General features: G+C 33.8%; 2 protein-coding genes and 1 long non-coding RNA gene across 4 annotated transcripts; 1 reads left to right on the forward strand and 2 right to left on the reverse strand.

Annotated features, from left to right (window-relative positions):
* Positions 1-292: 292 nt before the first annotated feature.
* LOC114251273 (uncharacterized) lies at positions 293-7,735 on the reverse strand. Its single transcript, XM_028185485.2, has 7 exons — positions 7,395-7,735; positions 7,086-7,314; positions 6,381-6,575; positions 5,715-5,780; positions 5,042-5,196; positions 4,498-4,609; positions 293-4,291 (listed from the first exon to the last, which is right to left on the reverse strand). The coding sequence occupies exons 1-7, from the start codon at positions 7,472-7,474 to the stop codon at positions 641-643; spliced, it is 4,488 nt and encodes a 1,495-aa protein (XP_028041286.2). The 5' UTR covers positions 7,475-7,735; the 3' UTR covers positions 293-640.
* Positions 7,035-20,366, forward strand: LOC114251279 (prostaglandin reductase 1). Of its 2 annotated transcripts, XM_089729519.1 has the most exons (9): positions 7,105-7,157; positions 7,443-7,526; positions 8,397-8,575; positions 9,613-9,715; positions 9,792-9,980; positions 11,766-11,884; positions 12,822-12,976; positions 13,565-13,670; positions 20,087-20,366. In XM_089729519.1, exons 3-9 carry the CDS (start codon positions 8,416-8,418, stop codon positions 20,317-20,319), a joined length of 1,065 nt encoding a protein of 354 aa, XP_089585645.1. In that variant the 5' UTR covers positions 7,105-7,157; positions 7,443-7,526; positions 8,397-8,415; the 3' UTR covers positions 20,320-20,366. The 2 variants fall into 2 exon arrangements, with proteins under 2 accessions (XP_089585646.1, XP_089585645.1); XM_089729520.1 differs by lacking the exon at positions 7,443-7,526 and having other exon boundaries at positions 7,035-7,157.
* Positions 20,367-22,293: 1,927 nt separating this feature from the next.
* LOC149502555 (uncharacterized) lies at positions 22,294-24,801 on the reverse strand. The gene is made up of 4 exons (XR_016323481.1): positions 24,717-24,801; positions 24,469-24,540; positions 23,892-24,012; positions 22,294-23,800 (listed from the first exon to the last, which is right to left on the reverse strand). It is a non-coding gene; the product is annotated as an uncharacterized LOC149502555 (long non-coding RNA).
* Positions 24,802-26,566: the final 1,765 nt, after the last annotated feature.

Raw genomic sequence — 26,566 nt, forward strand, 5'->3', positions numbered from 1 at the left:
CTCGCGACATTTTCTGAGCAAGAAGCCACTGCTCATCTACAAAGTGCTCGATGAAGCACATGTAGGGGTAACAATCTTAAAATAGAAGAAATTCTGCAACAACGCGCCCACGAGATTTATAAATTAAAATTGCATTTTATGTTAAAGTTCCCTTTACTGGTGGTAAACCGGCTCGTGAGCCCACATGAGTAGGTACCCTCATTCTGCCTATTTCTACCGCAGTGAAGCATTAATGCGTTTCAGCTTGAAACATTTGCTAGTTCAAAAAAGTGGTCAGGAAAAAAAAACAATATTATATTCTTATAACTTTTTATTAAAGTAGTAAATCGTCTATGGTCGCATAGGACTGACACCATTCGCAATGGCCACGTTTGTATTTATTATATACAGTGAACATAGTACATGCGAAACATTCTTCACGTCACAACATACATCAACACAAAAATACATTACAGTGTATTCACTTTACAATATTACAACCACATTCATTTCACCTATCAATAAATATTAAATATTTACAATATATTGATGTTTTGGAAAATTTCTAACTTCATAATGCATCTGGCATCTTTTTTGAAATCACGCTGGAGTTAATCTAAATCAGTCTGCACGTTTATGACAATGTGAATTAATGACCTAATTATTCAGCCGGCGAACTGTAGTCGACATTCTCATCAGCTCCCGCATCAGAGTTCTCACTATCTTCGTTCGATCGAGTCTCACTATCTAATCGAGGTTTTTTCACTAAAAGACCTTGCATCTGCAGTTTCTGTATTGCGTCAATAGTACGTTTGGATGCATTCGCCTGGCTTTGTTCTTCCGGTGATTGTTTATTTTGGGTCATTTTCGTTACTTTAAGTCCTGACATGTTGCTCAATTTATTTAATTGATAAGAGCTGGCACTCGTTTCCGATTTCATCTGCACGCAAGAAACCATAGAATTTCCTTTGATAGATTTAGTTGCGCTCATAAAGTTTTTACTAGTTTGTGAAGAGGATGCGAACTCAACGTGCCCATCGTCGTTCGGACCCAAATTTGATGATTCGGGAATAGGTAAAAGAGACTCTTTGGGTTTTTTAAAACAACTAAAAGGACCGTCCTCTGAATTCGGTCTTTTTGGATTAATTATAGCTCCAGGCGAAACTTTCAAAGGTTTCCCAAATCTGGGGCTTTGTACATTGGGCACTGGTGGTCTCAGCCTTGTGGTATTTGGCATTCTCGGATTAAGCGGTCTCACATTTGGCCTGACTGGGACTAATTGATTTGAGGGTCGAACTGGAGTATTTGCAGGAACAAGTTCATTTGATAATTTCATAGTTTTACTTAAAGTTGGTCTGATAGGGGTATTTCTTATCCTCTGATTCGGTACAGATTGCTTCACTACGATACCTTCTAGATTTTTCGTTGGGTTCGTATTCATTCCCTTTACTTTTTGCGGTATAAATGTACTTCTAGATTGAACGTTCCGCACTTCTTTATTGACAGTTTTGATAGTTTTCGTAACGGTCGTAGTTATTTCTTGTATTACTGTTTTTGTATGCGTCTGATATCTTTGTACTGTAACTTCTTTATTAACTTGGTTACTCGACGTCACTTGTTTCATAGTCTGGTTCGTTTTACGTCCAACGTTTGGTGTGCCTTTAACGATGTTAGGTCTTTGAAATTCTGTCATTGTACTAATTTTTGCACCCGAACTTGGTGAATTATTTCCAGGTCCATCTAATTTAGCACTCTTATTTTCTGTAGATTTTATTGTTACGTCTTTACCAATTTTTTTTACATAATCCATTGTACTTATTGAAGAGTCACACGTTTCGTTAGCTTTAGGAACTGTACTGGATTTTATTTGTGCTTCGATATCAGCATTGTCGTCGTATTCATCATAATTTTCAAATTCGTTCTCGCTACAAGAATCGTCGGGTGTCTGGATTAGGACATTGCTGTCAGGATTATCATTCTTTGCCTCATTACTGATTTCATGTTCGTTATCATCTAATTCTGTTATTTTTACTCTGTGAATATCAGAATCTGAATGACTATCATCGTTTGAATCATATGCTTGTTCTTGGGTTTCTTTGTTTTGTATTCGCGCTTGTAGTTGACTTGGAGATGTGTTTCTAGATTTTACTGTTATATTATTTCCTAAATTCTTCAGTGTATTCTTAATGGCCTCCAGTTTAGGATCGATTTTGTCTCTTTCTTTCTTAATCACAACATTCGGCGGTTCTTCCGGTAAGATGAAATCTCCACTATGAACTTTGGGTGAAGGTTCAGTACTTTTTAAAGGTTTCACTGTTACAGTTTTATTCAGATGTTTTAACGCATCAATAGATTTTTGATCCATTGTTTTAGATTCAATTTTTTCTGTATTTTCGATTTCATCACTATCGGAATCATCTATGTTAAACACTTCAATATTGTCTTCATTTCTTTCAACTTTAATATTTGTTTTTTTCATTGTTTTATTAATATCTAGGGTATGTTTGGGCGATCTATTAACTATTTTTGGAATCGTGCCCTTTATTACTTGGTTTATTGGTTTTGCTGTTATATGTTTAAGATGTTTTAGTAGATTAGTACCTTCGCTTGCTTTATTCGCAATCTTAATTGGAGATTTGTTTTCTACAGTTTCATTTTTTGTGATAGCCGTGACTTTAGGAGATTGAATATTTGTGAAGTTTAGGATTTTTTTTCTAAATTGTTCTTCACCAGCCTCCGATTCGCTTGGAAGATCATTATCTTCTGTATTACTAAAATCACTGTTATTGAACTCTGAATCACTATCTGTATCGTTTTCGTTTTTAGAGTGTGTTAGCGATTTGATTGTTATATTGTGACCTAATTTCAAATTGCCTATAATATGCCGTTTATTCTGTGTAGGTTTATTTTGAGGCAAGTTAATAGGTTTTTTAAGCAAATCAGTTTGAACACCAAGGTGATCTTCTCCATCTTCAATTAAATTGTTTTGTTTATTTTCAGCATTCGGTTTTTCTTCTTCATCAGAATCATTGTTCTTGTTACAATTATCCGATTTTATTTTAATACTTGGTAAATGCTTAATGGCTTCTAAAGAGTTGCTAGGATAGCTGTTAACCTGTTTTGTAAGTTTATTTTTACCATGCTCTTCGGATTTTGAATTTTGGACTTGCGAAGTTTTAGCAATGTCATCGTTGGGAGCTTTGTTAATATTGGATTCATTTTCTTTGCTATTGTTAACTGCTTTCACTGTAAGATGACTTAGATGTTTTAAGGCATCCAAAGAATTCTCGGAGCTATTTTCAAGTTGTTTAGCGGAGTCGTCACGTTCTTTATTACTCGTCACATTTTTGGTGCCAACAGCTGTTATTACTTCATTGGACATGACGCTGTTTACTTTTAGTGAACTTATTTTTACCTCCTCGGCCCTATTTGAAAGGTTTTTGTTTTCTAATAAGTCTGTAGAATCTGTTATTTTCTGATCCTGAATATCATTTTCAAAATTATCCAAATTATCATAACTATTTTGTGTGCTGAAATCATCTTCTTCGTTTACTTCAACATTGTTGTAAGCCACGAGTGAAGTAATAGGTTCTTTAATCGGGTTTACTTTTGATTCTGTAGATGCATTCATTTCTAAGTTATCTAGTTGTGACTGGTGATCTTCTTCACAAGTTTTCAAATTGTTTTCAATATCATCGTGATTTTCAGACTCATGCAAAAGTCCACATTCTGCTTTTGTAGAATCACATTCCATTCTCACGTTTTCTAATAAATTCGATTTATTTTCGGAGATCTTATCAATAGCTTGTGTTATGGGCTTATCTCCGGGGTTTTCTTGGCAAGATTTCTTCACAATTTTGAGTTGATTATTTTTTTGATTGATGAGCTTCGAAAGTACTTCTTCAGATGAATGAAGCTTTGGACTTGACTGGGGTATAGTTCTGATTGGGTTCAGTGTTGTATTTTTTGGAGATGATAACATTGGGTCAGAAACTTTGAAATTATGGGCTATATTAATATTTTTATTAGGCTTTTTTTTAACAACTATTCCTTGCTTCTTTAGTTTTTCTAATTCAGGACTTCGAGCAGATGTAGGTTTATTAAGAACTTTAAGCCTTTTTGTTATTGCCCTCGTGGGTACTTCTTCAACTCCTTGGATATCGATGCCCTCCCCAAAAACATCTTTGTTCATGTTCAGGAACTCATCCAGGGTAATTGCAGATCTTTTGGATTTTTTGTGCTTTTTATGTTTTTTACTTTTCTTCGGCGATTGATCATTTGATTCTTCCATGGCGAGCTCAAGCAGGTTATTCTATAAAAAAATTTAGTTCTCTATTTTATTAAAACTTTAAATTTTAATTAAATTAAAATTAGATTATAATTATATTAAAATTAGATTTTAATTAAATTAAAATTAGATTATAATTATATTAAAATCAGATTTTAATTATATTAAAATTAGATTTTAATTAAACGCCCCAATAAGTTTTCCTAAGAAAATTAAGACAAATAACTTACTATGTCTATTTCTTCCACAGTGGTTTCAGCAGCTTGAATTGCCTGACAATCCTCCACTTTTTCCATCACAGGTGGTACTGTATCCAATGAGTAGTCTGACAAATTGAATGTTCTAAAATAATCATACTGTATTAATACACTTTATACAAGTGGATTATAATTAAGATACATCATTAATTTACTCTGAAATAATTATGGTTTAACTATTAAATACCTACCACTTATGGTAGGACATTTTGTGAGTCCGCACGGGTAGGTACCACCACCCCGCCTATTTCTGCCGTGAAGCAGCAATGCGTTTCGGTTTGAAGGATGGGGCAGCCGTTGTAACTGTACTTGAGACCTTAGAACTTATATCTCAAGGTGGGTGGCGCATTTACGCTGTAGATGTCTATGGGCTCCAGTAACCACTTAACACAAGGTAGGCTGTGAGCTCGTCCATCAAAAAAAAAGTTGTAAGTTTAAGTTTTTAATTATTTTTATACTTTAATTTTTTTAGAACTTTAAAAAAAATTAGGAGAATAATTTAAAAGTTTATAATTACATTTCATTTTTTCCACCATACAAGTCATCCGATGAATGAAAAGTTAAATGCAATTCATATGCATCTAAGTGAAAGAATATGGCTTGGCAGAGGGGACAGCGCATTACATCTTGTGGACTTTGGTTTTCATCACCATGCTCATCAATTATGTGTTTCTACAAATAAAAATTATATAAACTACAAATGTATCAGGTTATTTAGATTTTACTAGTTTAATGTTTTTTATCAACCAAAGACAGACAAAGCATTCATTTTATCTCATAACAAAGTCACTGCTGCTCAGTACATTCAGACGTCTTCAGCTCTAAGACTAGGAGCCAGCTTAGGGACTCCGGTAACAATACTCGTCAACTCGGTAAAAAGTTCGACGTGCAACCTAACCCATGCATGAGCTAGCGCTAGAAGCGCTAAGGCAGCTGTTAGCAAATCCCACCCCTCCTGGGTAATCCTTTGCGCGCCCACCTATCCTGGTGAAACTGGAGGAAAGGCCTTTGAGCCACCAGTAATCCATCAATCATAAAAAAACAATACACCGGCAAGGGATAGCAAAGTTGCTGCCTAATCTTAAAATGCTCCTGCCTCCTCTAGTTCAATATATTTACTTTAATATTTTTTACATAAACATCATTTATTTTTCTCCTTTATTTATAAATCGCTTTAATTATATACTTACATGTAAATTGACCTTATTTTCGTATTCTTCTCCACAAAATGCACAATAGTAAATTGGAATTGATATCTGTAAATAAAATAATAATTTAATAAATAAATCATAGATAACAAAATAACTAAAGTATTATACATATTAATTTCTGTGCTTTGCAGTTTCAATAAACAGAATTTTTTTTTTATTTTTTTTTGTCGCATCATTTTAAAACTAAATAAAATCATTCAAAATATGATAGGTCTATTATTCTACAATCTGATAAAAAAAAATTAATAAAAATCTCAAATCCTTGACATGAGTAGGTTGCAAAAAGTATATTATTGGTCCCCAAACTGCTTTGCGTTGCTAGTTCATTAGTTTGAGAGTAGTAACCAGACTAAGGCTGCTCAAGCCAAAGTCCACGTTAAATGGCCTACCCAAGCAAGTCCAAACATATATCAACCTCAGAGTTATACTCACATACAGATCACAAATCTGCCTACGACTCACTAATAACATCTATTAGTTACTTTACTATACTTACCATTTAGCAGTGAACTCTAGAAATTAGTTGTTAGTGGTCAATCAATACATTGATTTAATCTGCACCTGAATGGCAGGGCAGGGTTTAAAGCCATTTGCAGCATGTTTGTGTACTATAAAAAAGTGGAAGAAAGATTTTCAACAGTTTACCTGACTATATGCTCTTAATTTTGTTGATTGTCCAAGTTCTGGTATATCAGTGTCTTGTCTATGAAAGAACTTATTGTGATAAAGCATTGCAGATGGTATGTTGAAGTCAATATTGCAGGTATCACAATGAAATAGCTTTTCAACCGTTCTGTCAAGCTCATCATGGTTAGACTGCAAATGCTTGTTGTACAAATGCTAAAAACGACAAATATTTATGAGCTTAATTTTTAGTATTCATAATTCCAGTTGTGGCATGGTGACATATTGTGATATGTAATTGCTTTGGTAACCTTTTCATTCTGGATGGGCTTGAAGCCACTACCCAAAAACATTAAAAATTATTAAACTGTTTTTATAAAATAATTATTTCAATGTTAGTTTAATTGTCTCTGTTACCTGTTATCTGTTGTTTAATTGTTGTTAGTTTAAAACTCCTTGAATCATTTATTATACAAACATTTTTATGATTTAAAATTACAGATATGATTTTAGTTAAAATTGTCTATCTATCTCTTAGGTTTATGGCGTTTCCTTTTAGATTTCGCCAATGTCAAGTGTATTTAATACTCTGCTTTCTAAATTGAAACATCATATTAAATAAACTGATAAAAATACGACAACCGCGAGTGACAGCGGTGAGGTGAGGGGGGTTATTATAGAGGTCATCATTTTTACATTATCAGTCGCTAATACTAATGCACTTACCTTCAATGTGAAAAGTTTTCCGCACCAGGGACAGAAATACTTCGCATCGTGATCCGGGTGAACTTTATGTTTGTGAGTTATAGCTCTTGATATTGTTGGAAAAACTTCTGAACAGACATCACATCCGACCAACTCTGTATTGATGTTTGGCTTTGGATTAGCCTCTTCTGTCTCATTCGTACACCGCTTCTTAGTATTACTTTTATTAAAACTTGGATCACCATGTTTTCTGGAACAAGGGCGATAAAATATATTGCAACTACACTGGATGCGGTTCGATTGTAATAACTACATGTCACTTAATTGTACCTGAAATGGATTTGCAAATCTTCTTTGTTATCAAAAGTTTCTTTACAGAAAATACAGTTGAAGCTTTGGACAGAATTCATTATCTGAAGACCTTAAAATATTATAACATTGATCTTCACTTCAAGAATTTCGGTACGCTTTTCTTCTTTTACCACGGCCAACCACGGAAATCATCACTAGATTTATTTAAAAAAGTGTGTAAAAGTAACGCAAATTCTGGTATAGGTTGGACAATATCATAATTATCCAAACAAAACGCGACATGGGCCAAATTCGACCATATTGCTTTTTTTATATTTTTAAACAGATATTTATTTATACGCGTCACACAGATTACTACAAGTACTAGAATAGGTGTAGGTAGTTTCATTAAAATCAGGGTTAGGTTAACATAGAATTCGATGTTATAGATTAAACAATATTTAGGAATTTTTGATAAATAGCCAAACTACAAGTATTTTGTACAAGAATTCAAGACTTCGCCATTATAGCACTGTACGTGTGAACTATACTGAATTAGAAGGTTAAAACCATAGATTACTAAGGGTATTACTTAGCGGTACATACTATTATAGATGTATGACACGAAAGTACTAGCAGCTTATTGCACGATGCGGTCAAGACTGCTTTTCATCATAGTTAATACACTTAAATACCCATATTTTGGCTAATAGCTTAGAGGGCGTCTATTAATTACGTGATGATACGTGTGAGATTTGGAAAGATTTAGCTTGATCCCACCCCCTAGAACAACTCATGTAATTTAATGGACGCCTCATTATTAATAAACAATTATTAGTATGTCAGTAAAACAATTAGATATAGCTACTTAAAAGTGAGATATTAAGGTTTTTTTAATAAGCAGAATGTAAATTAGTATGGTAAACGGATTTAAACTTAAAATATCAGCATGCCATTGGTACAGAAATTACTTGTTCTTGCTCTAGTCACATGGTACCTGGTTGGGGTTGCCCGCAGATTAAACAGTTGATTTGTTTTTAGGTATACTGAGATATTTACGATGAAGTTATTCCACTTTCATTTTATTGCTAAAAGATTATATTCCGGATCAGGCATCATTAAAGCCCAGAAATATGTGCTTACTAAATATTTTCAAGGAGAACCGAAGAAAACTGACTTTCAATTAGTAGAAGAAGTACTCCCCGATCTAAGAGATGGAGGTATTTAATATCAAATTTGTTTTGTTAGTAAAGAGATCGACAGTACGATTTTAGCACACCCAATAGAAAAGGAGAAGTTCAGAATGGGGATAAGGTGGAAAGATAGCTAGGAAAATGTGTCAAGTTATTAAATATTACGGAAGGCAAGGGGCAAGTAAATAGACCAGGAGAATTCATGCCGGTGGCGTCTGAAATTCTGCTAGTTTGATTAGAATAAAATGTCATTATTAAATTGAGTTACAATTAATCTGAATTGTTGACTGGGTACTAATATTCATAAACGGAAAAGTCGTTGTGGCCTAAGAGATAAGGCTTATGGGACGTCCGGTGCATTTGTATGGAGCGATGCATCGGTGTTCGAATCCCGCAGGCGTTTACCAATTTTTCTAATGAAATACGTACTTACCAAATGTTCACAACTGACTTCCACGGTGAAAGAATAACATCGTGTAATAAAAATCAAACCCACAAAATTATAATTTACGTAATTACTGGTGGTAGGACGTCTTGTGAGTCCGCACGGGTAGGTACCACCCCCCGCCCTTTTTCTGCCGTGAAGCAGTAATGCGTTTCAGTTTGAAGGGTGGGGCAGCCGTTGTAATACTTGAGACCTTAGAACTTATATCTCAAGGTGGGTGGCGCATTTACGTTGTACATGTTTATGGGCTCCAGGAACCACTTAACACCAGGCTGTGAGCTCGTCCACCTATCTAAGCAATAAATAAATAAATAAAGAATTATCGATTTATAATTTTATTTGGTCGGTTGCAGTCAGGCCGCCCAGTCTTGCCACTTGTGCTCCGGTACCCCTTTTAGACCGGATTCAGTTTGGTGGGTCATAACGTAACTATCATTCGAGAAGTTTCCAGTCCTTTTTTAATTCAATTTTCATTTAACTGATTAGTCAAGAGAAGAAAAAAACGTGACCACAATATTTTCGGTTTGATTGTCAAGCCATTATTTTTTGTCTATTATCATTATCAAAAACAAATAGAACCTCCTCGAACGTGTGAATAATGAGCTCTTTTGATTTGCAGAAATATTAACTGAAGCGGAGTACATCAGCGTGGATCCATTTATGCGTGCCTATATGATAGGGTATAAATTACCTGTTGATATGATTGGCGGTCAAGTTGCAAAGTCAGTACTTGTTAACAACCTTCAATTTCAAAATTGTATACATACTTTGCATCCTAATACTTTTTAAATTTTTTAGAATTGTTGCCAGCCGAAATGAACATTATCCGATTGGCAAATACGTTACTGGTTCCTTTGGGTGGCGTACCCATACAATTTGTAACCCTGAGAAATTAAAAGGAAATGCAGGTTTTGCACCATTCAGCCTTTTGCCAGAAATTAGTCCCTACCCTGTTTCTTTAGCACTTGGTATCCTTGGCATGCCAGGGTAAGTGACCATTTTATTAACTAAGTGGACTCGTTTTTATGGTAGTAGAGCGTCTTAAACTGCGGGTAACACGTCTTGTGAAGCGGCACATAGGTAGGTCCATTCTGCATATTTTTACCGCGAAGTAGTAATGTGTTTCGGTTTGAAGAGTGGAACATCCATTGTACTATAAAACTGACACTTAGAAATCATGTCACAATGTAGAGGATGGCATTGTCGTTGTTGACGTTTATGGGCTCCGATAACCATTTAATACCAAGTGGGCCTTGAATTTGTCCAAACATCTTAGCAATAATAGAAGAAAATAGATGAATACAACAGAACAATTAATGTCTGTTGCGTTCGTTGTGTACGTTGCGATGTATGTGACTAAGAGATGTATGGAAATGCTAGTGCAAGGTAGAGGGGAAGAGGTCGACCGAAGAAGACAGGGATGGAGTGTGTGAATGACGATATGAGAGAGAGACGACGGCTGATAGGAGAGAATGGAATAGAAAAATTCGCTGTGCCGACCCCACCTTGTGGGATAAGGTGGAGACAAATAAGAAGAACAGAACAATCAAAGCGTTAGAAAAAACATTGCATCCAATATTTAGACGGTCGGAAATTTCGATGGCGTTCCAGAAAGTGTGGCATGGACATGAATGCCTCAGTCTCAGTGAGAGCTAAGTAAGAAATAAGTTTTCCCAGCCTAATCCTCCAGCTCGCCCACCCACCTGATGAAATTGAATATGTCCATGGGCCAATCATACTCCTTTTAAACTAAAAAAAGTAAAGAAGAAATTCAAGTGTACGACGAAAGATACTAGTATGAACTTCGGAGTTTTACATTTGTTTAAAAAGATTTTGGATAACAAAACTACGATATTTAGATTAGAATAACTGTCGTATAGAATATCTGGAACGAGACTGATTAGCGAGTCGCTAAGATGGAAAGATGATGAATAGGCAAGAAAAGGAGTAGAGTATGCAGAAAGGATTCATTGAATAGTTATAACGATACGATACGAATTTAAGAGCGATGCAATGGAAATAACAAACACGAGATACACCTAGGCCTCTGCCATGCTTATGCCCATAGAGTGCATAATGACCAGTCTTACGCAGTCGGCAGGCAGAAGATTCCCGTAGGTCGTTGGTACGCTTTGTGGTAGGCTTATTCACTTAACGCGCTCTGGCACACGTCAGATTAAAATCTTTTTTTTTTTTTTATTGCTTAGATGTGTGGACGAGCTCGCAGCCCACCTGGTATTAAGTGGTTACTGGAGCCCATAGACATCTACAACGTAAATGCGCCACACACCTTGAGATATCGTTCTAAGGTCTCAGTATAGTCACAACGGCTGCCCCACCCTTCAAACCGAAACGCATTACTGCTTCACAGCAGAAATAGGCGGGGCGGTGGTACCTACCCGTGCGGACTCACAAGAGGTCCTACCACCAGTAACAAGAGGTCCTACCACCAGTACATCTTGATTTAAATTCGTATTTGCTGTTTGCATCTGTTCATAGATACTTATTTTTTTAATTTATTTTATATAACTTATATACTCACATATATTTCAAAAGAAGAAAAATAGGTATTTTCTTCAATTTCGTTATTGTTTTTCTCTTCTACCGAAACGAAGTTTTAAGACAAAAGTAATTTAACAGTAATACAACTTGTACTTAACTAATTCATGCGCTTTCTATTCCAATGTAATTTATAAGTACGTAGGCTTTTAATGAAAAACGTTTTATTCAATATATTAAAAAAATAATTGCTCAGTCTTGGGATTTTTTTAGCAATACGGCATATTTTGGCATGAAGGAAATCTGTAGACCAAAATCTGGGGAAACGATTGTAGTCTCTGGTGCCGCTGGAGCAGTAGGAACGCATGTTGGACAAATCGGAAAACTAAGTGGTAGGTAATTTATAGATCCCTCTGACTTTGTTAACAATAACAATGATTTTAGGGCTTAAACTTAAGGTTAAATAAACTCTTTCAAGCCAAACAAGTGATCAGAATGAAACATAGTTAACACGATTTCATTACATTAACGCAGTGGTCGGCAACCTTGTCAACCAAAAGAGCCAAATATAGATAAAATACAATTGAAATTTATTGAAAGACCCATTTTTTAACATATTATTTCAAAAGTCTTGTGTTTCAAAAATGATCACTTACCTTTTACAAGGCAAGTTAATATGAAATACTTATTCTGTGCCTGAACTAAAAGTTTCATCTCGAATCAATCCGGAAATACATGAAGTCAGCGTCGGAATGGTACTTCGATAAGCCTATGCGTCATGATAATCGCTTTATCGTTGCCGCCGCTGACTAGTCCCCGAATCCTGATCATGAAGGAGCCAGGCACCGTCCGACGCCCTAGACACGTCTTTACGGATCCATCAGATTAGACGCCTTCAGCTCTAACACTAGGAGCAGGCTTAGGGGCCCCGGCAACCGTACTCGTCGAACTCGACAAAGAGGTCGACGTGCAACCTAACCCATGCATCAGCTCGCTGAGTTTCACGGAAGAGCCGTAGCCGAGGATTTAAGAGCCGCAGTTTGCCCACTATCCATTTCTGCTATTTGATGAGAGATGGCGTCCCGACATAGCGCTACATTAATTTTATTTTGTCTCTGCCTACTGAGTGCCTACTGAGTGTTAAATGTTCACCGGACACTAATTTGTATAACCTTGGCGCTCTAATATATTAAGTGTATAATCTATGGCTATCTATGTTTTTATTCATTGCAACCATTTATACACCACAATGTTACTACAAAATAAATAGGTAGTTAATTTTAACTAGGTATGTTAATAAAGATTTTTTTTTATATTCATTTTTTTTAGGTTGTCGAGTAGTTGGTTTTGCTGGAACGGATGAGAAATGCTATTATTTAGAGAAAGAGTTAGGCTTTGATCGAGCGTTTAATTATAAGACGGTTGATATTAAAGCAGCGCTTAAAGAAGGTGCACCAAGAAAAGTAGATTGTTATTTTGATAATGTAAGTTTAATACATAATTAACAATACAATAATAAAGTGCAAAATAAACTGTTACTCAAAAGTTTATGGTATGTATAATTTCTATGCTCGTAAGATAAATAGGTATACATATTTCCTTGAAGGCAAAGGTATACCTATGAAGCGTAGAAGTAAGGGGATTATCTTATACCAAGACCCTTTCAAAATGTGTCAAGCTGTAAGCACTAAATTATAACGCAAAAACCACCAAAATAGTGTTAATTGATAACGTTTCGAGCAACACTTCTTACGTTCGTACCTACTAATTCTGTAAATCTAGTATAACCTCTCGAGATTACTAGAATTATTAAGTGTATAATCTATGACTAGAATAGGTAAAAAAAAAACTGTAACTATGTCGTCCATAACAAGGAAAATAGAAAGAAATATTATTAAAATATTAATTAATATTATTAAATAATATTAAGTATTATTGAGAATTTGGTCAAAAATGTGTCCTGAAAAGTTACGTAGGTACGTTTCATGAATTTGATCAGTAATGTTTTTATTGGAAAATTATTAAAGTAGTCATGAATACCTTTTTAAAAATTTAATAAATTTATATTCTAGGTTGGAGGACAAATCAGTTCAAATATTATTAATTACATGAATAAATACGGGAGAGTGGCTGTTTGCGGTTCTATTTCATCGTACAACGAGTCTTGTTTGCCGAAAGGTATATTTTTCTCTGTTATTATTTAGCTAGATGCTAAGTTTTATAAGGAAAAGGAACCTACGGAACGGTAAAACCACTTTTACGAGGACATTAAAGCATTTGATATTCTTTGTTACACACATAGACAATACAGTCACAATATATTAACGTACCATATTGTTAAATATCATGATAATTTTTTTTGTGAGTCGTGATTTAAATTCCTGCATCACATAGGTTGTTTTCCTTTTAAAACCGTTGTTTTCCTTTTAAAACCTCCTAAACTCCTAACTAATTAATAAATCAGCTTAAAGATGAAGCTCTCAACTGCTTATGACGACAGCAGACAGATAAACTCCGCTCTGTCTACTATAGATATTGGCAGCGATTCCACACACAGAAAATAGCATTTTCTCTCTCACTTCCACAGATAATGAACTCACATCTTTGAACTTTTGAAGTAGTCGTCGCCTAAAGGATAAGACGTCCGATGCATTCGTATGTAGCGATGCACAAGTGTTCGAATCCCGCAGGCGGTTACCAATTATTTCTAATGAAATACGTACTCAACAAATGTTCACGATTGACCTCCACGGTGAAGGAATAACATCGCGTAATTAAAATCAAACCCGCAAAATTATAATTTTCGTAATCACTGGTGCTAGGACCTCTTGTGAGTCTGCACGGGTAGGTACCATCACCCCGCCTATTTCTACCGTGAAGCAGTAATGCGTTTCGGTTTAACTATAACTAACCGTTGTAACTATACTGAGATCTTAAAACTTATATCTCAAGGTGGGTGGCGCATTTATGTTGTAGATGTCTATGGGCCCCAGTAACCACTTAGCACCAGGTGGGCTGTGAGATCGTCCACCCATCTAATCAATTAAAAAAAAAACATAATTGGAGTATCACTTTTAGTTTCATCTCCTGAAATTGTTAATTTTGTATGGCTTTAGGAGGCAGATTTCGATTTACCGATGCTCATGGACACTACATGAGCCGCTCCATCACCGAGCCGCCACTTAGACAATAAAACAAAATCGCAACTTTCGAATATTTTTTTCTAAGTCCAATTTCAAAATCCTCCTCCTTGAATCGGTAAATTATTCTTCAGTGCTAAGGGAGACCTTTACGGAGGTATTTTGTTCGGACTATGTTCCTCCATTCATAACAAATTAAAAATGATAAAGGTATTGGATAAATCCGTTGACCAGCTCACTGCCCACCTGTGTGCTTAGTGCGAGTTTTGTAACGTTCTCACTAGCGAGCCAGTTTGCTCAAATTTGTATGCAATTGGAACAGCGCCCCTAGCGGCAAACGTACTCGGTGTTATTTTGTGAGTGCGAGTTCATATTAACGTTGTGATCTCGTAACCGAGTAATTTTACCGAAATGAGTACTACGAATGACATTTGTGCGAGTGCGTGTTACAAATTAGTGGATTTTAACGTTTCGATCGAGTATTTCTTTAGTAGTTTTATTTTTCCAACTAGAGAGGCAAAAATATCATGCCATAGAGCCTAATCTTTTTTTATGAAAAATGATAATATGGAGTGAAATGGATTTGATTAATTTTAAGCATTAATCAATTGGCATGGAATGAAATGAAATGAGATCAGATAATATGGGATAAAATATAATCTCTGCAAAATGCTGATTATATACTGAGATTTTTTTCAGTGGACCTTTTCGAAGACTTCGAGAAGCTACGTCCAGCGGTTTTGTTTAATTTTCGCAATTTTACAGATACTAAGCAGTTAATAAACCCACGTTACTTTGTTATTGCACAGATGGGTGGACGAGCTCCCGGCCCACCTAATCTTAAGTGGTTACCGGAGCCCATAGACATCTACAACGCAAATGCCGCCTCCCACCTTGAGATATTAGTTCTAAGGTCTCAGTATAGTTACAACGGTTGTCCCACCCTTCAAACCGAAACGCATTACTGCTTCACGGCAAAAATAGGCAGGGTGGTGATACCTACCCGTGCGGACTCACAAGACGTCCTACCACCAGTAATTACAAAAATTAATTTTGCGGGTTTGATTTTTATTACATGATGCTATTCCTTTACAGTGAAAGTCAATCGTAAACATTTGATAAGTACGTATTTCATTAGAAAAATTGATACCCGCCGGCGGGATTAGAACACCGGTGCATTGCAAGATACGAATACACCGGACGCCTTAACCTTTAGGCCAGGACGGTCTCAAAATTACACTTATACACGAAGAAATATTAAATACGCATTAACTAAGAAACATTAAATAGACAAAATAAAACAATTCACACAATTTAGCTCCTCGCGGTCCCTCCAAAATGTCTTTTCATCTTTTTTTCCTAGTTGTTCAATTGTAAATGAATAAATCAAAATCAAATCGAGTTTACGTTCTATACGGTGAAAAATGAAGAATTGTGAGTGTGAGTTGAGATATGCTACTCGCTTCGCAGGGCGTTTATTCACCGAGAGCAGCAATAATATTATTTCTCGTATATTGGTAGCACGTGATGTTTTGGCATTAGACCGTCGAAATGAAATACAACGCATTTTAACAGCATTTTAATGGGAACCAACTACTTTCAAAATTATTCGGGTAATGTCACGTGTTCAATACTATTTTGTACCTTTAGAATTAAAGTGGCTCAACCCAAAATTCTTAGTTTCTGGTAAACTTCAATATTGTAATACAATAATTGTATTTTTTTAGTTTTTCGGTTTAAACACTTTAAGGCATGCCATTTGATTTGAAAAAGACAGAAAGAGTACTTTGTCCTTTTCTAGACTAAAAGAGACTGTTTAATTTTATAAGCTGATAGAATAATATAGAAAAGAATAATAGGATACCCTCTAATCGTCACATTGGAAAAAGGTATGGCTTTATCATTTTATCATTTAAATTATTTTTTATTGCACTTATAAAACTAATTTAATTTACAATATGTAACTACATATATCTATAACTAATCCGTACTTGTCAAATTCCTCATAAATTGTCAATATTCTTAATAAAATTCCTATTAATAATATACAAGTGCAAATGTTGAGCTGCTTGCCAGAAATGATATAATAGTGTTTTGTTTTTTTGTTGTTTCCTTGTAGGCTGCCTGTAATAATCTAAATCTGTGTGAAAGGCAATAAATGATTTTATTATTATCTACTAATGGTAGTCCAGTGGTCGAAATTTGACCATAATTTATTTAAATTTTAAGTTTGAACATTATTATAGTTTTATTGTCACCTTTCTATTATCATCATTTCTATAATAATCATTGCTCTATGTCGCCAAGGCTACATTATAGAAAAATAATATTAAAGACAAAAATATTAATCTATTCTCAATTTGACCACAGATTGATAAATCAATAAACAAAAAAAGTATAAATGCATGTGTGTGTGTGTGTGTGTCAAATACATGGTAATGTGTGTAAGGTTTTTTTATTCATTTAGTTTATTTTTTTATTGTTTATGCACAATTAAAAAAAAAAATTAGCAATCTGCACTACTTCTCTATATTCTCTATGAGTGTGGGAAATTTCATACTTCTCCGTCCGCGCAATTTTCGTAAAAAGGAGTCCAACATTTTTGCTGCACGTATTACCTACTTAAAATGTAGGTTCTTAATAATAATACATAAGTGTTTTGAAATATAAAACTAATCTTAAATTTTTTAGTTATACCACTTCCATTCTAAGGGTGCAATTTCGTAAACAAACTTTGCCGTAATGGCGTAACCTTTAAAATACACGAAAACTGCCCAGCATAAACATATTTTTTTAGTAACTTTAATAGAAGTATTAGAATTAGAAGTTTATTATAGAATTTATTTAATTGTAATTACATATTTAGACATACTTAACATAATTAATCTTGGAATAGGTAATTATTTCAGCTTTTTTTAATTAAAGAAATTATGTTTTACATAGGTTTAATCTTTTACCCGTTGAACGTTTATAAAATGATTGTATTTACGGTAATAGTGTTGATGATCTTCATTAGGTGGCCCAAATATACTAAAATTATTACGAGCATCCATCCTTATTTATAAATGTGTAAAGAAGCAAAATTATTATTACATTGTTCAAATTTCTATATAATTTATAAATATAAATCTGTACGTATGTACCTGTAAATATGTATATTGCGCGCGTGTGTGTGTGTGTGCGCGTGTGTATGTGCGTGTGTGTATATATTTCTATAATAGATAGATACACAGTGTGCAATTCATTTCGAAATTATTCTTGCCCATCTAATGGTTGTCTGGAAGAGATCACTCTTAGCGATAAGACCAAGAAAAAATGTTTCACAATATTTATTCATTTTGTGTACAATAAAGAATACTCTTTCACTGGTGGTAGGACCTCTTGGGAGTCCACACGGGTAGGTACCACCACCCCGCCTATTTCCGCCGTGAAGCAATAATGCGTTTCGGTTCGAAGGGTGGGGTAGCCGTTGTAACTATACTGAGACCTTAGAACTTATATCTCGAGGTGGGTGGCGCATTTACGTTGTAGATGTCTATGGGCTCCAGTAACCACTTAACATCAGGTGGGCTGTGAGCTCGTCCATCCATCTAAGCAATAAAAAAAAACAACTCTATCTCGCTCTCTCTCTCTCATCAAACAACACTTTAAAAAAAAGCAATGATTTAATAAGAATTAAATGAAAAAGCAAAGAATTAATATATTATAACTAGCTAGACGTCTATAAAATTTTCTAACCGAAAAAATATATGTGTATAAACCATTAGAATAGATAAAACCTTAAAAAACAACATTATTATTAAAAACGAAAGAAAAAATCTTGATATTGTATTGGTTTCACGGCAAAATTTTTAGTGACTACTTAACTTGCTTGAAAGTGAAGAAATACTCTCAAAATCCATTAATTTGTAACTCGCACTCGCACATACAATAATCGAGAGGCTCACTTCGGTAAAGCTATTCGATACATGAGACAGCAACATAAACAAACCTTCTCTCTCCCACAAAATGAGATTCATAAGCTTATCACTAGGTGGCACTGATACAAACTCACACAAATTAAACATAACATTAACATCGACTGAGTAATTAAAAAAACTCGCACTAAGCACAGGTACATTACCCATTACGACTAATTATAAATATCGTTAGAAAGCTTGGCATTTCAATTAAACGCCTTAAAAAAAAACTTGCATGCTACCAATATAAAAGAAAAAATTATTGCTTCTAAAGATGAATAAACGTCCTGCAAATCGAGTAACTCGCACTCAGAGCTCCGCACGTTTCACCGTGAAGAGCGTACACTCGATGCGAGTCATTCGATTCGATTTTTGAAACTCGCACTAAGCCTACTGATGTATGTGGCTCCCATAGTCGATAGATATCACAAGCGCGTAACCCGCCACCAACGTTGCAACATTAATTTGAAGCCTCAATTTTGTTGTATACCGGCTTCGTCATCCGTAAACCCGGTAAACTGCTTCGAGATAGAAATAAGCAGGATGGCGGATCTATTTACTTGTGCGTGCCTCTGTCATGCCGATATAAATCGAGGACTAGTCATTTAGGTTTAATGGTTAATTTTCATTAGTATACATAAATAATAAATCAGTATGCTTCACATTATTTACAACACATAAATTCATGTCAAACGATGATGATAAACTGGCCTCATTTTAGTAACTTTTTTGCCGTTGCAGTTTTAAATTTTTATTTTTTATTATTTGAGTATATTTGGAACTTAGATTTAGAATTTTTTAGAATTAATATTATTTTTATTGGATTCAATTTCGAAATGACGGGAATGACAAAATGAAAAGAAAAAATATGTATATGAAAATAGTTGTTTAAAGTACTAATATTATAAAGAGGAAAGATTTGTTTGTTTGTATTGAATAGGCTCCGAAACTACTGAACCGATTTGAAAAATTCTTTCACTGTTTGGAAGCTACAGTATTCCCGAGTGACATCGGCTATAATCTTTTTTGAAAAAAATTAGGGATCCTTACTAAAACTCCAATAATGTAACTCAAGGTGTAAAAAAATTACCTAAGTATTCTTTACATCGCGTGCCCTGCGAAAAATAATGATGATAGAATAAAATAATGTACTACGGCTTTGTATAACACATTATTATTTACAAAAAGTCTCGCGACAGCATATGTCTACCTATTATAATTATGCCGTATTATGTGTTCTTTTATTTAAAAAAATAAAACAACGTCAAATATCGTTGAAAATTTTGTTAAAGACCCGAGCGGAGCCAGAGCGGGCTGCTAGTATTATATAAAGTGGTTGTAATAAAAGTACCAAGAAAAAAGATTGAATTTTCCAAGTCTGCTTTTTTTTCAAACTATATTTATTTATATGGTTCATAATCAATGATATTTTATATGTAAAAATTCATTGTTCATAACCTTATTTTAAATTTTAAGTTCATAATTTTTGTTATAGCAACAATTCTTCAGCCTGCCATTGTTTTGAAAGAACTCAAAATAGAAGGTTTTTTGGTCGACAGATGGATTGATAGATGGGAAGAAGGTATCAATGCCAATCTTCGTTGGCTAGTTGACGGTAAACTAAAATACGAGGAAAAAGTATATCATGGGTTTGATAACATGGTGGATGCTTTTGTTGGTATGCTTAGGGGAGAAAATACCGGGAAAGCTGTCGTCAAAATCAAATGAGTTGTTTTGCTAAGTTTATCTATTGATATAAATTTCATTGAATATAATTAATTGCCTTTCAATTATACCTAGTTATGCCACTACATAATTCACTTTATTATACTTTAGATTGAAATCATTTTTTTACTATGATAATAATTGTGCTAGACTGGTGGTAGGACCTCTTGTGAGTTCGCGCAGGTAGGTACCTACCGCCACCCCGCCTATTTCTGCCGTGAAGCAGTAATGCGTTTCAGCTTAAAGGGTGGGGCAGCCACTGTTACTATACTGAGACCTTAGAACGTATATCTCAAGATGGGTGTTTATCAGTAAAGAAAATATAAACCCAATAATTTTGGAACAGTCGTGTTTTTTTAAATACCTTAATTTACAATGATCAATGATCTCAGTAGAGCTTCTATCCGAGTGGATCTGAAAAATACAACTCGGATGGGCAGCGTTCGGAAAGCTACTTAGAATTTGTGTGATGTCAGTGATGGCTTATGACACTAAGATGTTGTCGCTCACAGTGGACCTCATCAGGAAGCTCAAGGTCACCCAGAGAGCGATGGAGAGGGCTTTTCTCGGAGTTTGTCTGCGAAATCAAATCAGGAATTAGGAGATTCACAGGCAAACCATGGCATACGACATAGCCAAAAGGATTACGTCGTTGAAGTAGCAGTGGGCAGGGCACGTTGCTCGTACAACAGATAGCCGATGGGGCCTAAAGTTCTCGAGTGGCGACCGCGTATCGGAAGACTTAGCGTGAATAGGCTTCCCACAAAGTGGACTGACGACCTATTGAAGTTCGCGGGAATCCACTGAAAGCAGACAACTAACCGGTTGTTGTGGTGGGGTTTGGGGAGGCTTGGATATTAGCTTTCATTAATTTTGAACCCACAAGTTGCACATCTTTTTTTTAGTTTCGCAATCGGCTTCATGTGTTGCCAGTGTAGAGTTTATAACATGTCAATTATTATTAACAAAATGAATTATGAACAGGCGAAACGAGATGAGATCAGATAAGATGAAAAATGTTTCTGTAAAATGGTACGAATTTACTTACATTTATTATTACACGCACAAAGGTTAAGATTTCACCATAAAACTTATTTTTTTATTTCCTTTCTTTTTCATTTCTCGTAAAACAGACATGGCTGCGATTTTTATAAACATAAAAGCATGGCGTTGTTCCCTTTGCCTTCCTAATAGAAGAATTAAACAAACCATAGATTATACACTTAGTATTTGAAAACAAACAGAAACAACAATCCCATAGATTATACACTTAATATATAACAATCCTGTTTGGGAGGTGAATGAAGTTAGCCCCTCAAAAAAATTTTTTTTTCCTGTTTTCTACTTATTTTCTATTAATTCGTTTGTTCATCATTTGTTCTTGATTGTTCACTGTTAATAATTGTTTGTTCCCCATTTATTTATTTTAAAAAAAATATTAAAAATATATCTAAAAGTTAGCCCCTCGATTGCAATTTTTAATATTTTTTCGTCCTTAATTACTCGTAAATATTCATTTTCGATTGTTCTTATATAAAATACGTTTGTTCTCTTTCGAAATTACTCATTTTTTGTTTAATTAACTATTTGTATTAGTTGAATAAATGTATACAAAATATGTGTACTGCGCATGCCATAAGTGTATAATCTATGGCGCATGCCATAGATTATACACTTAATATATTTGAGATAGATGCGCAACTCTCATTTTTATTTTTGCTTTAGTTAGAGCCCAGGACAGCAGGCGTCGCTGCTGTCGATTATTAGTCTCCCTACCCCCCACCAGGTGGCTTTTTTAGTAATTTTAATATTTTTTATAATTAACTCTCTTTATGAAAAAATCTTATCGTTTAGAATCGCTGAAATTCCCGGTAGTACTTATGAAATATTAAAGAACGTTTGATTGTGTTCAGCATTCTAATCGATAAGACCTTTTCATACAGAGAGAAAACAGTTTTTTTAAATAAAAAGCTGTAATTCTCTGTAAGCTATTTAATTTCCCTATATTACAAACAATTTACTGTTAAAAGATAGTATGAACGTACAATTGTATAAAATTTCGAATAACAATAACTCCTCTAGATTAATCCTACTAGAGTACTTAATAACATTAAATCGAAAGTTATCTAAAAGTTAATTAAGTCTAGATAATCAAATCATTCAATGTCACTTAAGTCATTTGTGCGAAATATAAACATGTCAGCTTTCCATTACAAACATAGTAGACAATTTGAATTAAATTTAATAAATTTGTTTCTTAACTATAGCAGTTCTTGCTTAAAGTTGATCGTGACAGATCATGACCTTGTATGAAAATATTACATCTATAAACACTACCTATGCTTCGTCATACAATAATTGTCATTTATACTAGCATTGTAGAGATAATACACACACTAAAGTGAATACTAAATTATTCTTAGCATTCTTATAAACATTTAGAAATTTAAGAAACGATTAACCCACAATCATGTTCATAACATGTGACATTTTGTTCTGCACAAACGTTTTATTACATGATTTGAAAAACAAAAAATGTTTAAAAAATGTAATGATGACTTAAAGTACTCTTAAATATTGATAGTTTGTACTTAATGACGCTTATAGTAATCTTAGACATGATTACATTAGTTATACTTTTATTCCCTATCTAAATTATTTCTATTCTGACGTTTCTGATGCTTTAGCTTTGGTAATACTCGATGAAACAAACAGCAGATTGAAAGAAAATCATCTTAAAGTTAATTACATTCATTACAAACCATTAGTTTACATTTTGTTACAAAAGAAACTGGTGTTCGTTACATGCAAATGAATTATAAACATACACATGCAAACATAAAATGTAAATTTATCTTTTAATCCAAATTAAATGTACACTAATATTACATCTAAATAATAGAAAGGGTTTCGAAAATTTTTATTGCACTCAACAGCAGACGAGCACGCAACCCGGCCCATGATAAGTGGTCACCAGTGCTTATAAACTTCAGCAGTGCCATAGGGGTTGCTGTCTATCACTTAAGTTTTAATAAATTATTAATATACTCAGTCACAAGCATATTGATTTCACATAATGAAAATGTAAGAAACATAATCATGTTTGGGCATTTTCATTTATATCTGCTCATACAGAAAACACAACTTAGCAAATATATTCCACAGTTAATCTAAATAATTGCAAATAATGCTTTTAAAGACCGTTGACTTTTGATCATTAATTAAAATCATCTTCTCGTAGAATTTACAAAAGGTTATTTACAAAAATTTATATCAGTATTTTCATATATTACTAACTTACTAATTACAACTATTCAAACGTAATACTATAACTATAAGAACTAAACAACCTATTTTAAAACAAAATTGGCATCAATTTAGTTCTTATGAACTATTTCAATTATTCATTTATCAATTATAAACATATTTAAAAAAAATTAAGATCCCTTGAGAGTTCACGTTCCTTGCTGAATCAGTTTCTCTTCTGAAACGGAGAAACAAAGTATCTTAAGTATGTAACAAATATTGAAAAAATACGACCATGAAAAATTTAGTGTTAATGTAATCTTACTTACAAATTAATATATTACATAACACGTTCTGGTTCAAATATAGTGCATCAATCTTTTCATGTTTCAGACATTTTAGTGCTCCTTATAATTTTTCCATAAAATTTTGTCATTATCAAACCTTTGTCTACAAAAATAAAAACATTATTTTATATTGGGTAGAAGGATGAACGTGGTCACAGGCCACTTGGTGTAACTTAGTTATCAAACACCAGGAAACAAAACGTGAATGCCATCATCTAACTTTGGATGTGAGATCAATTGTGCTGTATTTTATTTAAACAGGAAAGCATGACTGATTGATCATTCCAAAAAACTAGTTCGGGCCCACTTGACAATAAGCATATAATACGCTGAATTGCAAAACATAAATACTTCCACCCACTCGAGACAATTTTATTATATGAGGTGTGTGTGTGATAGTACGAGACTTAATACCGACGGTTTTGATCAAAACTTAACATATATGATAGCTAGGCAGCAGAAATAGGAAGGACCATTAGTTGGTGCTAATTCATTTAATTATATTATGAATAATAATTCTGTTAGCAAATAATATACCGGGAAAATAGTGTAAACTCACCGTTATCAAGGCATCCGAAATAGCATTTCATTTTCGATCTTCGAGGCATGCTGATTTTTAATAATAAACATTCTGTAAGAAATGAAAATAGTTACACAGGCTTACGAAACGCTAACGAAGAAAAAAGTATTGGAGCCAAGTTATGTCTAAAGAGAATTCAAAACAGAGTTTCTCAATGTCTAATCGTCTAATATTCTCATAAAGCTAAAAGTTGCTCTAAATTAATACTACAACGTAAAATAACTCACACCAAGACCAAAAAAAAACGATTTAAAAAATTAAATCGTTACGACATTTTGAAAACTTTTTTTTTTTTTTTTTTTTTTTTTTAATGTTTTGCTCTTGCAAGCAGGCAATGGACTGAGTCCTTACAGCCTCGTCTTTCGTAAAATTAGTCTTAAGTTTTTAAGTAACAATGTATTGTCTTCCGTTATTTCATTTTCTACATTTTCATTTTTCATAATCCGGGAGTGTTTTCAGTCCATAGTATTCTTAGTTGGTACGTCAAGTCCTGTAATCTTTTCCTTTAAAATATACTGACATATGTCAAATTGAATTTTTTTTTTTTTTTTATAATTCAGATCGCCAATTTAGATTATAATTCTATTCCAGTATTTACAAAAAATTTGCAAATATACTGGTATGTAGACTCATTCTTCAATAGATCTTGTATGCAGCGCGGTACCAAATTTGAAGATCCATAAACGTCCTGTAACTCATCCATTAACACAAGGCGCTGAATGTTAAAGGATGGGCAAGAAAATAGAATATGGTTTATAGATTGTTGTTCAGCATTTCCACAACGATCACACAAGTCACTGAGAATCATTCTCATACGATATAGATGGTAATTCAGACGACAATGACCAAACCTCAAACGACATAAAATAGAATAAAACTTTCTATTTACATATTCTCCTTTACAAAACCAAGGTCTTTTATTTACTTCAGAATTCAAAAGACTGTACCAAGTACCCTTAGATAAGACTTGAGTAGAATGATCCCAATGTTTCTTCCAGTTATCACACATTCTTTTTTTAAGACAACTATGAATATCTGTGAAAGGAATTCCAACTTCAAAATATGGGACAGAACCCACACTATAATTTGTTATCATGGTTGCTAAATGGTCAGCTTTTTCATTGCCCAATATGCCAATGTGGGATGGAACCCAAACTAGTACAATATTTACATGACAAACTACATTCAAATAATACAAAAGTTGTTTTATACTATACACTAAATAATTTACATTTGTTTTATTTACATTATTTTTAAGACTTTTTAATAGGCTCATACAATCAGTGGCAATAACCCACTTTGAACAAGTATTTTTATGCTTATCTATATGTTGCAATGCAGACAAAACTGCAACAGCTTCAGCAGAATATATGCTCAAGTTGTTATCAAGTTTATATCCAATTCCATCTTTCAGGACACTATCATAAACAGCAAAAGATGTGCATATATCATTTTTAGCCCCATCTGTATAAATGAATCTATGATCTCGCCAAGAAAAAATTTTTTCATATACTTGTTCTTTTCTATGTAATTCAGAATCTATTACTATATTTATATCAGGGTATTTACTTTCAAATTCACCTTGATAACAAGGAAAATGGGATTTATTTCGCTGAATATGTGCATCATGAAGAAATTGAAGAAACCCAGATATATTTTCAAGAACAAATGGACATTTATTGAAGAAAGTAGAAGAAGCAGATGACAAATAATTAAGTAATGTATTGTTTTTATTTGTATATATTTTTAAAATGAATCTTTCTTTTAGATGCTCTAGTCTGATTTTGATTGGTGGTAAATTACACTCTAATTGCATTGCATTAATAGGTGTGGTTTTAAATGCACCAGTAATTAAGCGTAAGGCATTGTTTTGTATTTTATCAAGTTTATCAACAAGTTTATGGACTGAACCAAAACACAAAAAACCATATTCAAAATGACTTCTGACCAATGATTTGTACAACATCAGCAGTATTTTAGGGTCTGCTCCCCAACTGATTTTTGACAAACTCTTTAATATATTCAAAGCTCTATTGGCTCTTGCAATAATTAATTCTACATATTCATTCCAGGATAA

The sequence above is a fragment of the Bombyx mandarina genome, chromosome 08, assembly GCF_030267445.1.
Source record: "Bombyx mandarina strain Sakado chromosome 08, ASM3026744v2".
In the NCBI taxonomy this organism is placed as follows: domain Eukaryota; kingdom Metazoa; phylum Arthropoda; class Insecta; order Lepidoptera; family Bombycidae; genus Bombyx; species Bombyx mandarina.

What these genes read in the sequence shown, in the direction of transcription:
- LOC114251273 (XM_028185485.2), bottom strand. Translation starts at nt 7,474, where the DNA reads ATGAATTCTGTCCAAAGCTTCAACTGTATTTTCTGTAAAGAAACTTTT. An exon ending in AATTAAGAGCATATAGTCAG is followed by an intron (nt 5,781 to 6,380) that starts GTAAACTGTTGA and finishes TTTTATTTACAG; the next exon opens with ATATCAATTCCAATTTACTA. An exon ending in TATGGTGGAAAAAATGAAAT is followed by an intron (nt 4,610 to 5,041) that starts GTAATTATAAAC and finishes TGATTATTTTAG; the next exon opens with AACATTCAATTTGTCAGACT.
- LOC114251279 (XM_089729520.1), top strand. Translation starts at nt 8,416, where the DNA reads ATGAAGTTATTCCACTTTCATTTTATTGCTAAAAGATTATATTCCGGA. An exon ending in CCCCGATCTAAGAGATGGAG is followed by an intron (nt 8,576 to 9,612) that starts GTATTTAATATC and finishes TTTGATTTGCAG; the next exon opens with AAATATTAACTGAAGCGGAG. An exon ending in ATTGGCGGTCAAGTTGCAAA is followed by an intron (nt 9,716 to 9,791) that starts GTCAGTACTTGT and finishes TAAATTTTTTAG; the next exon opens with AATTGTTGCCAGCCGAAATG.